Below are 14,881 nucleotides of genomic sequence, written 5' to 3'. Positions count from 1 at the left end.
TAGGCCTAAACTCCTCAAGTGAGCAAGCTCATTCTTTTTTAGGAATGAGAACGATGAATGAAGAGTTACATCCCCGAGGGATTTTGCCATTGGAGTGAAATTCAGTCATCACGTTTAAAAAATCTTTCTTGATAATCTCCCATGACGCTTTCCAGAACTTGAGGTTAAAGCCATCCGGTCCCGGGCTCTTGTCACCGTCACAGCTCCAAATGGCCTCTTTAATTTCTGATTCTGAAAAAGTTTTGATCAGCTCTGCATTATTTGCTGCAGAAATTTTCCGAGCAGTGAAATCTACCGGTATCATAGGTAGGACGCGCGACGTCTTCTTGAAGTGATTCTCGAAGAACGTTTTGACGTTCTCATTAATGGTCTTTGGATCCTCGATCCAGCAGCCCCCAACATCAAGCCCTGCAATTTCATTCTTCTTTCTTCTCCCAACAATTGCTTTGTGATAAAAACTAGTATTCAGATCGCCCTCCTTGACCCATTTGACTGTCGCCTTTTGTTGGAGAAGACTACATTTTTCTTTGGATTTAAGGAAAATCTTTGCTCGTAATTCATTTCTCCTGATTGTCTCACTCTCCTCAAGACCAAAGGTGTCATAAAAAATGTCCAGCTCCTGAAGTTCATCCTTAAGATCTGTCAATCCGTGCTCAATGTTGCCATAAATCCTCAGATTCCACTCATTCAACGCACTCTTCACCAATTTCAATTTCTCTTTGAACACAAAGCAGCTCCATCCTTCAATCTTAGCTTCATCCCAAGATTTCCTTACCAACGCGCAAAAATCTGGGTGGGAGAGCCAAGAATTGAGGAACCTAAAAGGTTTGGGTCCCCAGTTCTTGGTTTTTGTAGTCAGGAAGATCAGACAATGATCCGACACTGATCTCTGAAGCCCCCTTCCGACTGTGTTCGGCCATTCCTGCATCCATTTCTCGTTGACCATAAATCTGTCTAGTTTGCTCTTGCATCCTCCACCAGGTTGATACCACGTAAACTTTCTCCCCTGTGTTCTGATTTCCAGCAGATTACTTTGCCGAATAAAAGCGTCAAAAGACCTTGCATCTGCTTGATTAAAGACAGCACCTTTCCCCACCCTTTCTCCCGAATCACGCACTGCGTTGAAGTCGCCAAGAAAACACAGGCAAGAGTCTTTGTTTTGAAGAGCAATGAGCTGTAATGAATCCCACAAAGATTCCTTTTCGGTGGTTCCCATGGGCGCATACACATTAACAAAACAACAATGCAGACCTCCTTGTAGCCAAATCCCATTAACAATAACAGCCCCCGTCACGTTCCATTTTGTTAGCTAGAGTTGAATAAAGCTATGTTATCATCTCTAATTTAATCTTTTAATTGAGATTTAAATGGTGCGGGAGTATGATTTAATATTGAATCACAATAAACCTTACATAGTTTGAAAATTTATACTCAACTTATTTTTATGTTGCTCCATTTTTTTTTTTTTTAAAGATACTAATTTTAATCAACTATATGGTCGTATGAATAGATCTCTCAATTAGTAGAAGATGGTCTAAATGGACTTGCGGTATCTTGATTTCTAGAGATCATTGAAGATTTATAGTAACTCAATCTCTTATACAAATTTAACTGACAACACTGAAAAAAATTATTCAACAACGATACAAATGTTCACATAATTTCAAAAAAAAATATATATATATTTTAATACTAATCGAATCGAATCAAATCAAATCAAATCAAATCGAGACCTACAACAACAAAAACCTAGGCAAAAAAAAAGCCCTACACTACAATAGGATCTTCTTCTAGGGTTTGAATGGGCAAAAGAGAGATTTGGTCCCTTTCTACATCATTATTGGCTTAGCTCAATCAAACCTCAACTTTATTGAAGGACAAAAGAAAAGGAAAAAAGAATCCTAATGCAATCTATTGCGTTAAAACAAAACAAACTATTTTTTCCAAAAATGTATATACCTAACACTCTTATTTGCTCAAACTTTTCAACTAATTTAGAATAGGCAATGCAAATACAAGGAGCAGAGAAAAAGAAAAAAAAAAGACAATTTTCCCCATCAAATTAAATAGAAATCTGATTTAATAGATACCAGAAGAAGTGGAATTAGGACATGTATGAGTGGGGGAAATAGTTTGTCAATCACATCCATCACAAACAAGGACTAATCAGTATTCACAGAGGGGGAAAAAACTGCTGATTTTACACATGGTTTCCCACTAAAATAAGCCGCCACTACAATGTGCCTAATTCATAATTATCATCGATCTAAAATTAAACCTTAGGTTAAATAAGGAATTGACATGTCACTTTGACCACTGCAAATGATGTGATTATGTTTAATCTGCAGGCTGGGTTTAATCATGATATCAGAGATGGAGCTGCAAGGGATTGACACTGGGAGTTCAACGATATCAAACTTTTTAGAAAAATAAAAATAAAAAATTGCAGTAAATTTTTAGCTTAAATTACAGATATTGTTCTTGAAATAACCCAAAAGATATTTAAAAAAAAAATGCTCCAGTTTTTGCAATTTGAAAGTGCCTCTAGTAATGAATTATATAAATTTTAAAATAATTGGTGAAATCTCCTTGAAATTTTGATTTATGTACTAAAGAGAAATTTTAATTATTGTAAACAATTTTTGGAATTTCACCTTTGACGGATTGTAGTTAGCGATGAGTATGGTGGTATGAATGGTTAATCATATTTTGTGTTTATAATTTTTAACACTTTTAGAAAAATATTCTTAAGTGAAGTGACCCGGGTTCGATCCCTCTTGGGAGCGAATTGAAGATTGGAGATAGAAGGTGGATTTTAGTGAATGTAGAGATAAGGTGGTTCTTGGAGTGGATGGGGGAACTAATTACTAACACTAACATGACTTTGCCCGATAAAAAAAAAAAAAAAAAAGTATTCTTAAGTTTTTATTTTTTATTTAAAGGCCCCCAAGTGTGTGTGTATTTTTTTTAATTCACTATACAAAATCTAACAATATAATATTGAGTCATCTTGTTGGATTCTTATGCGGAAGCTTTTAATTTCAATCTCATTCAATAAAATGACGTCATTCCACCTAAAAAAAATTAATAAGATGACTCATTATTCCTTCTTAAATATTTTATAGTGAGATATTTTCTTAAAAAAATGACGCTCGAGGATGAAGTGCGGACTGAGTATTTGTAGTTTCAAAGTATAATATATTCTTTTGAGTGTGTGACGCTCGGGGGAGAAGTGCAGAGTGATCGCCAGTGCAAAAGAGGCACGGACAAGGAGAGGCTCCGATTAAGACTTTCAAGCGGAGGGGCGCAAGGATGAACCGGAACACGCCTGAATGAGAGGAATTCTGAGAATATGTTGATATGAGACGACATATTCAAGGAGAGCTTAAATGATTTGATTGAGCTACTCATACTAATAACTAATAAGATACATCTTCTTTTCTGGTGCCCACGTGGAAGAAACTTCAATGTTAAGCGTGCTTGATTTGGAGTAATTCAGGATGAGTGACTCCCTAAAAACTTTTTCGAGAAACATGCGAGTGAGGAGAAAACATCGCACAAAACACGCTAGAGAAAATTCGTGTTGGTCTGTGGGAACAGCCGTCAAGTTTGAAGCATAATCAATCAAATTTGAACAGTAAATTTATACGTTGCACACATACATGATATATGTATATATATCTTATCAAAAAAATGTGTGCGTATATATATAGAATTAACTGTCAATCGAAGATTAACAAATGTCACCCCAAAATTGAAAAGTCACTATATACAATATTCTTGCCTTGCAACTTAATTCAATGGCTCAAACTCCTAATCACAACAATTCAATGGAGAATATAGGAAAGACAATAAAGAAAGATGAGGAGATATGACAAAACACATGGAAGATAAAAATATATGGTGGAAACATGAAAAAGTCAAATCCCATCAAACTTTATGTGAAAAGCTTGAATATAATTGAGTAGTGGTGGGAGGAGTTTTCAAGAGCAAAAGTTGAAAGCATTGTTGAATATATTCTAGTGGAGTGGCAATACATCATAAACAGCAAGTCAGTATATATTATTTTGGTCCCCCAACCAACAATCTAAAATTCTTTGGTTTATCAAAAATCAAATGTTCTTTATATGGCTAGCAACACATTGCCACTCTCCACATCCCATAATTACATTACCATATCTGCACCATAAAGCACCCACAACCAAATAAACCTTTTTCTTTTATTATTTTTATTTTCAAGTGAAAACTATACTTATTGGAGTAGCTAGATGGACAAATTCATGTGGTTTTTAAGTAGAGTTGACCTATTAATCATTAGTATTTTATTTAGAGTTAATTGTAGGTAAACACATAGTACGGCCAAATTTTGAATTTTAATTAAGGATTAACAGTGTTTTATGTCCCGAACTTTTAGCGTTTTCCACAAAATGTTGTGCTTTAGCCAAGAAGTATAGAAGTATAACTTTTCTATTTTTGTTGGATTAAAGGATGTATTTAGTAATGGTGGTTATTAATTTATTTTATATTTAGAATATTTACATTGGGCATGGCTCATCGTCGGCTCGAGTCGACGTTTGCGATGAGCTAGTCCATGCCAAGTAATGGAGACTCGAGGCGCAACTCATGCTTAAGCGCATGACTATTTCGGCGAAAATTAATGGCCTGTGTCTGGATAAAATAAAAATGAAAATAAATGCTTAATGTTAATTACTGGTTTATTTGACAATTTTTCCTAAAAGAAAATAAAAGTTTTACCTAAAAAAATACTTTAGGGAGTTTCTTTTCATTTGACTGAGCACGAGCATATGACTGACATATTTCGCCCTTTTCCTAACTATAAACTTTTTTTCTCTGATCAACCATATCTTTAAATTTTTTTCTCTGACATAATTCTATAGGTCCATCATTAATTCAATTATTTATATTTTCTTTAGACTCAGTGATGAAGTAAACGTCAAACGAACTTTTCTAATGATAATCGCATGACCCTTCCAATGATTCTAATTAGGTCAAAGTCAAACTAATTAAACAACTACTTAAATTAAAATGAAAAAAAGAAAATTACAAAAATAAAATGCTATGTAACACCTACGCCATATATAGTGATGTAGAGATTGAGAGTGAAGCCCACATATGTATATTTTTTTTTTGTCTAAATCATTAAATTATTTATTCAACAACATACTCCTATATGATTTATAAAAAATAAATCTATGGATCAGTCCAGAAACTACGAGTAATCTTAATAAAAGATTAGATGCCACCATATAGAAGTATATTGACTTTGGTTCTGCAAAAGATCTCAACCTTACATATATCTTTTGAAAAAGTCGATATTAAATTATTCCTACTTTCCAACTTTTGGCATATCGAATATTTTTTTCCAAGTTCGCTATAAGAAATGTATATAAAAATCTTATGATGATTCCATAAAGACCTATTAGTTGGCTTAAAGAGGAAAACGATTTATCGAAGCACTATATATGTATATTGGATACTATGATGATATAATCTGGATATATAAGATGAGTCACTAATTAAATGAATGCTCGGGACATATTCATGATGTAAGATTAAAATTGTAATTTCTATATATTTTTTAAGGAATTAAAAATTGTAATGTTATCACTCGTTTATATAATAAAAACTCAATGCTCAATCGAGTGGTGCCCAACAGAAAATTATTTCACCGACATGAAGTTGGACGTGTCAATTCTTTTTTTTTTTTTTTTCTTTGGACGTGTCAATTCTTGCTTCTGAATGAGGTTTTCGCGTGCGTCTGTTTCTTATTATATGTTTATATCTATTATAAAAAAATTTATCTTATAAAAGTTTATTTACTTGTTATATCCCTACAAATATATTTAATTTAATGTTAACTGTGTTATTTAAAACTATATAATCAATGAAAATGTTATTCGTTACTAGTACTATTATGCTTTTCTTTTTATACAAAATGCCTAAAATGTACGGAATACCCCCCAAAAAAATTTGTGTGTATTGAAACTATATAATTTATGAAAATGTTTGTTATTATTATTATTATGTTTGTCTTTTAATAAAAAATACTTAAAAGTATACGAAATGCTATAAAAAAAAAATCAGGAACTACCGCCCCAGAACTCCCATACAAATTCAGCTCCCCCTTCCCTCAACTAAATTCCCCGTTCTACCACTGTCGATCACGATAACTTTGATGGCGATTTTGACTTCAACATGTAGACCAACCCTCCAAACTCAAAGAGTCAAAGGTAAGATGCAGGTAAGAGAACTAAATGAGCTTTGACTACTTCAGAATACATAGACAATTTATTTATAACTTAAATGTTATAATTAAGTTTAAGTCCTATTTCAATTTTTTTATCCAATTACAAATTGTAATTTTTTAAATACAACTACAAGTAGTAGTTACTCCCTCCGTCCACCAATTCGTGATCTAGGGAAGGAAATACGAGTTTTAAGAAAAAGTGTATTATTTTAGTTGAGTAGAGAAAGAGACCTACAAAGTAGTATATTGTTTATTAGTTGAGTGAAGAAAAAATGTATTGTTTATTGGGACCACCAATTAAAAAATGTATAAATAGGGAGTATTAAAAATAAGGAGGACACGAATTGATGGACGAACAAAAAAAGAAATTAGGACATGAATTAGTGAACGGATGGAGTATTTATTTTCTTCGTAAAGTTGTAATTTTCCATCTTTAAATCGTAAGAATAACCTAGTCAATTTAAATATAAGATGCTTATATTTATAAAAGTAAATATTTTTCATATAAACTTAATGGATGTGGCAGTTTAAATTTGGTCTCCTAATTATAATTACATATTAAAAGAAATAATGAAGTTGAAAGGTAATTACTTTGACAGTATGCTATGCCCCCACAATATATGAACCAACAGCCTAGGAGATCCTACACCAGATCCTAGAAACAGCAACTTCACTTTCTAACATTAAATGCTTTTCCACCTTTCCCATTTTCAACCTCTAGGCGCCAATTTGCCAAGTGGGATACCAAATTAATTAACATATATATATATATATATATATATACATATATTTATAATTATATGATGAAGTTGAACATGTGTCACAGTGATACTATTGGGTCCCTCCCTTCCCTTGGATTTGGTTGAAACGGGATTCAGTGGCTGATGATATATGCTTTTAATTAACACACACACTATAAATTTGTTCAAATAAAGGAAATTTTATTCCGCGTTGATCAAACTATTAGTAAGAAAAGAATCTACGCCCCCAAAGATCTTCCACTTCCAGATTCTTCTGTAGAGAGAGGGACCACCCCACCTTTGCCCCTTTGATTTTTGAGAGGCCACACCCATTCTTCTTCGATAATGATTTTTTTTTACATATAATTTACATGTTAATTTCTTCTTTTAAAATGTAAAAAAAACAACTCCTTATAATCTTTAACGACCTCTTTTTCACGATTTGACGTTTCGAGGGATGTGGAAGAAATTATATTTTGCTTAATAGTATTCGTTGATATGGTGAATTTAGCAGCTCCAATAGAATCGGAGGAAAAAAATATCTTGGCAGTGAAAGAGGAATTGTTTGCAGAAGAGAACAAGGGAGGTGGAAACAAAGGAGCACATCAAATCATACAACTTTTGGGAGCCCTCTCTCTGGTTTCTCTCTCATGATTTATTAGAGAAGGGGAAGGGCCACCGTGAATGGGACTCAACTTCCATGTTTTCATATTCGGAAGCGATGATTAAAAATGGTGGTGCTTCAATTCGCCTGTCACATTCCACCTTTACAAATTTACAAATTGTGGTGCATTTCCCTCACCCGTCACATTCCACCTTTATATCAATTTTCCTTATATATTCCCATCTTTTTTTCTAAAATAAAATTGTTGCGTCTCATCCCAAGATATGTCATGTATTTTTCCTTTTATTTATTTACATAACTTCTCGTTGACATAAATTACATAGAAAACGACCCGACAAAAGTAAGAAATCAAATAAACTAACACAACAGTATATGATAAATGCTAAACATAAATATAATTATATTATTAATCAATGATGTATTTCATTAATTTCAGATAAATTTGTCATCAATATAATTTTTTACTCTATTTTTTGTGTAAAAATCAGAAGTAAAAGAAAATTTAAAATAATCTACTTCATAAACATTTATCCTGAAGAGAGGAAGTAGAGTACTAGATTTGGAAGTATAATTAGTGAGAATTGATGATAGATACATGGAGTGAGTGAATTTTAGAGGCAGCCAATAAGAATGTAGCAAATACACATGGAGGAATGTATACTCAACATGTATCTGACGGGCCCCACAACACACACAAAAAAAACTCCAGTCTCCCCACCACCAACACCAACAGTCACACACTTCCCACCCCAATAAATAAATACATAATTCAAAAGCCCAAATCACTAAAAAGCCTCGTCTCAACTTCTCATGCCCAAAAAATCAATTTTTTTATATATACATATTTACATACGCCCCCTTACAACCCATCAATTCCTTGACAACAACACCACTATTATATGTTACATTTATTTAATAATAATCAACCATTAAATTACTACTACTACTCCTTTTTATTTCCTTTTTCCGCTCTTTTTTTGTGGAAGCAAATGCCGACGCCCGTGGCCGCCGCGAGGCAATGCCTCACGCAGGAGTCGGCCGCCGTCCTCGATGACGCCGTGGGCGTGGCGCGCCGCCGCGGCCACGCGCAGACGACCTCCCTCCACATGGTCTCCTCCCTCCTCTCCCTCCCGAGCTCCTCCCTCCGCGAGGCATGCAGCCGGACTCGCAGCAATGCTTACTCCACCCGAGTTCAATTCAAGGCGCTCGAGCTCTCCCTCAGCGTCTCCCTCGACCGCCTCCCCTCGTCGCCGGCGGCCAAGCACGACGAGCCGCCGGTGTCGAATTCGCTCATGGCGGCGATCAAGCGATCGCAGGCGAATCAGCGGCGGCAGCCGGAGAATTTCAGCTTCTACCAGCAGCAGCAGCAGCAGCAGTTCTCGGCGGCGCCGCTGGTGAAGGTGGAGCTGCAGAATCTGATCGTCTCGATCCTCGATGACCCTCTCGTGAGCCGCGTGTTTGGGGAGGCGGGTTTCCGGAGCTGCGACATTAAGATGGCGACGCTGCGGCCCGGGATTGGGAGCTTCCAGGTGCTGGGTTGTACCTCGAGGTACAAGCGGCCGAGCCCGCCGCTGTTCCTGTGCAATCTGACGGCGAGCGAGGGGGATCATGCCGGGATTAATGGCGGGAAGGGTTTCAGCTTTCCGTTTATGGGTTGTTTCGCGGGAGACGACACCGCGAGGAGGATAGGCGAGGTTATGCTGAGGGACAAGAAAAGATGCCCGCTTTTGTTGGGGATTTCTGCCACTGACGCTTTAACGACTTTCTTGGACACAGTGCGCGGCGGCGGCGGCGGCGCGTTGCCGGATGGGCTGAGCGGGTTGCGCGTGGAGCGCGTGGGGGAGGAGATTCTGAGGTATTTGAGCGACGGCGACGAGGGGCCGCTGAAGTCGAGGTTGGAGGAAGTGGAGGGGGGCGGCGGCGGCGTGGTGGTGGATTTCGGCGATTTGGCGGCGTTGGTGGGAGACGGCGTCGCGGCGGAGAGGCTGAAGTTTTTGGTGGGGAGTTTGGGGAGGTTGGTGGTGGGTGGGAAGGTGTGGTTGATCGGGGTAGCGGCGGCGTACGAGGTTTATTTCAAGATTTTGAACAGGTTTCCCTCCATTGAAGAGGATTGGCAGCTCGGAGTTTTGCCCATTACTTCCCTCAAGTTCGCCATGGGAGGCTCCTACCCTAGATCCAGGTCACTTCACTTTCTGCTTCTTTTCCATTTTTCTTAATTTGATTTTAGTGGTATTATTGTTAATTAATTGTTTGATAATGTTTTCTTGATTGGGGTGTGTGTTGTTCTGGTTTCTGTTCCGATGCAATTGTATCAGTAATATAATCACTAAACACACACAAGATATTATTACTAAGTGCAGATTATAGTATTTACTGCTACAAAATTTTAAGGAAAATGTTAATTTCTTGAGCTCCTTTTGCTGGGGAGCTATAAAGATAAAAGTGACAAAAAACTGGGAATCTAATTCAAGTTCTTGGTCTGAATACACGTCACTGCTTCTGCCTTGTTTGTTCCGGCATGGATAGCTATTGCCATAACTTGTTAAGATTCTATGACACAGGAAAGAATCCCAAATAAACTTTTTTTTTTTTTTTCAAAAAAACTTATCTCTGTTCTCTATAATCGATTTAGAGTAGTGCTGATAGTTGTTAGAATCACGAAAATTTTGGGTATCGTTTCGTTTCAAACTTGGCCATGAAATGGCGTAGGAAGATGACTAAAGTTTATTCTTATTCTCAATCATTTACAATGATAAATGAAAGAAAAAAATAAAGATAGAGCACAGTAGTAGGATAGAAATATTTTCTTGGACGTAATTGCATCCTCGAAGAAAAGTAATGGCATAGTGACAATATAGTACTATTTTGCCAACAAACGATGTAACATATTGAGTGACAGACATCTACCAATAGCCAATCACAGTCACAATTCTTTTATGCTGAAATGAAAGATTCCATGTTGAATTCATTTGTAGATTTGCATCGAATCATAAAGAAATTCCCTTTTGCAGTTTGGGGTCATATTTGTGTAAAACTGAATATCAGATAATCAGAAGAAATGAGATGAATTAGTCAGTAATTTTAAAGTTTTCTTCATATGTGATGGGGTCATATTTGTAGACTTTTTGGGAGGTGATGGCATTTTTACTTATCTAGTCATATTTGTGCACAGCTTGATGGAGTCTTTCGTTCCGTTGGGCGGGTTCTTCTCGTTGCCACCTGAGACGAATGCGTGCCAATATGTGGGCCGTTGTCACCTATGCAACGACAAGTACGAACAAGAAGTGGCCGCAGTTTCAAATGGTGGTGAGAAGCATCAATCAGGTTCCATGAAGGTATGTTAGTTTGAAGCTAAAACTTTCACTCAACCAACAATGGTGTGGATATGGATATCCCCTACTGTGTGTAACAAACAAGTCATAGCAACTTGATTTTCGATATTTTCAGTGCAGGGCACAGATGATAGAGTGTTACTGAATGCCAAAATCAGTGGGCTGCAGAAGAAGTGGGATGGCATCTGCCAGCAACACCACTTGGGCCGGCCTCACGCCCACCAAGTCCCGCCCCGTGTTCTAGGATTCCAAGTCAGGAAAGGGAACGACCGTGGTGACAACTCGAACGAGTCATCCAACGACAAGAATGCAGAATCCACTCACCTACAGAAGAGCTCCTCCTCACTCACCTCAAAATCTGGTGAAATTGTCCCTCCAAAGATGAATCCTTCAACCGCGGATGATGATCGCGCCTCTCCATCTTCCGTTACTTCGGTCACCACTGATCTAGGGTTGGCCATCGTGGATGCATTCACCCCCACCATCTCTAATGATCTGGTCAAAGATCCCAAGCTGCTTTACAGAGCTCTTCTCCAACGACTTGGCCATCAAGAAGAAGCGGTTAGCTCTGTAGTCGAGGCTGTAACGCGAGGAATCAACCGTAGAAATATCTGGATCAATGTGCGAGGAGGCGATGGATTGAGCAAGAAGAAGCTGGGGCTGGCCATGGCAGAGGTGATGTACAGAAGCAGAGAGAGCCTTATCTATGTGGACTTGAGTTTCCAAGAAGAGGTGATGATGAGCCAAGTAGATGCTCTGTTCAATGCCCAATTCAGTAACAAATACGAGTTAACAATGAGAGGGACTGTTGTTGACTACTTGGTCGAGAAGCTGAGCCGGAAGCCAGCCGTTGTCTTCCTCGACAACGTCGACAAGGCCGACCTCGTGGTCCAGAAGACGTTGCTGCAGGCCATCAGGAGTGGGCGGTTCACGGATTGGTGCGGACGAGAGGTGAGCGTCAGCAACTGCGTATTCCTCGGAGCCACGAGGCTCTCGGAAGGCAACGAGGAGGATGTGGTGGGGACGGGGGCGGGGGCGGGGGCGAGGGGGAGTGCAATGCATATAGTGGTGAGATTCGACCTGAGCGACGATGATCCGACGGTGAACAAGAGGAAGCTGGTGGGGCGGGGAAGCGATAGAAGCAGCATCATCAGCGGCAGCAGCCACGAGATGGCGAAACGGGCGCACAAGGCGTCCAAGTCCTACCTGGACTTGAACCTCCCAGCTGAAGGGAGTGAGGTATGCAACGTGGAATCGGAGTCCGAGTGCGGCTCCGGCTCCGAGAGCTCGAGGTCGTCGTGGATGGAAGAGCTGGACAGGGAGGTGGATGAGACGGTGGTGTTCAAGCAGTTCGATTTCCCAGCTCTCGAGAAGAAGGTGTTGGAGAGGGTGGCGGGGTGCCTGCGCGACGTGGTGGGGTGCGAGTGCGCGGTGGAGGTGGAGGGGAAAGCGATGAAGCAGATTGTGGCGGCGGCGTACTTGTACGGCAGCAAGGTTGTGGAGGATTGGATTGAAAGTGTGGTGAGGCAGGGGTTTGTGGAAGCCATGGGGAAGTATAGCCTGAGTGGCCGTTCGATCGTTCGGGTCGACGCCGTCGGGGAGGAGCTGCCGCAGCCGCAGCCGCAAGGGCTGCTGCCGGCCAGAGTTGCGGTCAAGTAGTTGGAGGGTAGAATTTTTAGATGGTTGCTGTAAGTAAATGTGTATGTTATCCCTATGATGTGGATTTGGAGGTAATGAAGCAGTTGTGATATTCTAGGTTATATATAAGTAGTATATAAATGGAGTAGCAATGTAGCATGCTTTATGATCCCTAGCTGTTGCAGATGGATGTAATTTTTCTTGTAAGATTATTTTGTAGTAGCTATATATATAGATATAAGCAAGGAAGATAGTCGAAAATAGACTTGTTACAAAGTCGACAAATTTCTTGCTGTTAGCCTAAAACTAGTTTCTTACATCCATGCAATGCGAGGGATTTATACAACATTTATAATAAAAAAAATGTAAGTAGAAGTGTGCTACAAATTACTATTACAGCTACATATATACCACTAAGTAAAACTACATTATTAATATAATAAAGTGGAATCTTATTGCCTCAAAAAAAGTGGAATCTTATATGCATATACATATCCAATAATGTATATATAAAAGTAGATTTTTAAAATATTCAAATTGAGATAATAATTTTTTTAAAAAATAATCACACTTACTATTTACTATTTTAATTACCTCCATAATTCATAATTCGGACGAAATACTCTTGATTGTGAATGGAAATTTTTAGATTATTATTCACCACTCAAAAATACTCTTAATTATGAAACAGCTCATTCAATTTACAGCTTAAACTACTCAGCTTTTATTGTTAGTAAATCACAACTTCTAACACGGAATAAATAAATAGAGTTGATATACTCTATAAATCACACAGATAAAAGCAAGCAGAAAGCAGATCCCCCAATCAAAACCAAAAATCAAGTAAAAGATGATCATGAGATTGGGCTTCCCACATAAAAAAATCAGTCAGATCGAAAATTGAGCGCTGAAAATAGCATAAAAATCCATCAAAACAACACACCACACATCTTTACTATCAAAATGAAAAACATACCTCTCTCTCTCTCTAGACTATAGATTGGACGAAGCGAATTGCACTCTCTCTCTCTCTAAAAAGAGACGACTTGTTGGCGTTGTTAATGCTGCGGGGGTAACTGTATTTTTCGAGTGGGTTACAATGGTGGCAACAGCATATCTCCGGCTAGAGTAGTAAAGAAGGCAGGTGGACCTGACGCCGCCGCCCGTGGAGGCGATAGCGGAGAGCTTCGGGGAGTGGGTTAGGAATGAATTGGAGAAGCGGTTAGCGTGTTACTCGACAGGGACAAGATAGTTTATGTAATTTTACCTAAAAAATGTGATTGAAAATTTGAAATACACACACAATATATAATTATATATAGGGTGAAAGTTATATCTACTTATTTTAAAAAATAAAACTTAAAAAAATATACTACTCATTTACAAATTATATAAATTATACTCCCTCCGTCCCGCGAGTCTTGACACGTTTGGGTTCGGCACGGGAATTAAGGAGTTGTAGATTAGTGTTTTAAGTGTGTAATTAATAAAGTATAAAATTGATAAAGTAGGAGAGAGAAGGTAATAAAAGTGATAAAGTAGGAGAGAGAATATAATAAAGGTGATAAAGTAGGAGAGAGAAGGTAATAATTATTGCCAAAAAAGGAAACGTGTCAAGATTCGTGGGACGGCCCAAAAAGGAAAACGTGTCAAGATTCGTGGGACGGAGGGAGTACTACCTATTTAAGAAGTTTTTATACAATGCTTGAGCATCGTTACTCATCATTAATGATTGACTCGCAAAGATTGAATATGTTGCTCTAAAGACTAAAGATTGAATATAGTACAATTTCTTAATTAACATTGAGTCTATAAAGATAACTTATTGTTATTTTTAAATAAAAAACTACTCACTCCGTCCCACGAATTTTGACATATTTTCTTTTTGGGCCCCACGAATCTTGACACGTTTCTATAATAATTACTCCCTCCGTCCCAATATTCAAGTCCCGTATTCCTTTTTGGGCCGTCCCAATATTCAAGTCCCCTTTCCTTTTTTGGCATTAATTAGCATACAATTAATAGATTTAATTATGTCTCTCTCTCCTCTCACAAACCTCTCTCTCTCTCTCCCCACTTCTCTCTTCTCTCTCAAATCGTCATCTCCCCCCTCCACCGCCTCGCCGCCTCCACCGCCTCTCAGCAGGAATAAGGGCGGCGACTCGCGGGCCCCTCAGCAGCGGCGAGGGTCTCCACCCAACCCCCAATTTCACCGCCTCCCTCCTTTCCCCTCTATCTCTCCTCGCCTTTTCTCTCTGAAACAAGGCTCGCCGCCGGC

General features: G+C 38.5%; 1 protein-coding gene and 1 long non-coding RNA gene across 2 annotated transcripts; one reads left to right on the top strand and one right to left on the bottom strand.

Annotated features, from left to right (window-relative positions):
- Nucleotides 1–3,027: 3,027 nt before the first annotated feature.
- Nucleotides 3,028–13,925, bottom strand: LOC131005700 (uncharacterized). The gene is made up of 2 exons (XR_009095336.1): nucleotides 13,580–13,925; nucleotides 3,028–3,512 (listed from the first exon to the last, which is right to left on the bottom strand). It is a non-coding gene; the product is annotated as an uncharacterized LOC131005700 (long non-coding RNA).
- On the top strand, nucleotides 7,890–13,848 carry LOC131005699 (protein SMAX1-LIKE 6-like). The gene is made up of 3 exons (XM_057932735.1): nucleotides 7,890–9,812; nucleotides 10,806–10,968; nucleotides 11,086–13,848. Exons 1-3 carry the CDS (start codon nucleotides 8,533–8,535, stop codon nucleotides 12,622–12,624), a joined length of 2,982 nt encoding a protein of 993 aa, XP_057788718.1. The 5' UTR covers nucleotides 7,890–8,532; the 3' UTR covers nucleotides 12,625–13,848.
- Nucleotides 13,926–14,881: the final 956 nt, after the last annotated feature.

Source organism: Salvia miltiorrhiza, chromosome 1 (assembly GCF_028751815.1).
Source record: "Salvia miltiorrhiza cultivar Shanhuang (shh) chromosome 1, IMPLAD_Smil_shh, whole genome shotgun sequence".
In the NCBI taxonomy this organism is placed as follows: domain Eukaryota; kingdom Viridiplantae; phylum Streptophyta; class Magnoliopsida; order Lamiales; family Lamiaceae; genus Salvia; species Salvia miltiorrhiza.
The sequence above is the reverse complement of the archived record's forward strand: the minus strand, read 5'-3'. Positions and strand labels throughout refer to the sequence as shown.

Coding starts and splice junctions, on each gene's coding strand:
- LOC131005699 (XM_057932735.1), top strand. CDS start 8,533: ATGTTACATTTATTTAATAATAATCAACCATTAAATTACTACTACTAC. Junction 9,813..10,805: donor GGCTCCTACCCTAGATCCAG/GTCACTTCACTT, acceptor ATTTGTGCACAG/CTTGATGGAGTCTTTCGTTC. Junction 10,969..11,085: donor ATCAATCAGGTTCCATGAAG/GTATGTTAGTTT, acceptor TTTTCAGTGCAG/GGCACAGATGATAGAGTGTT.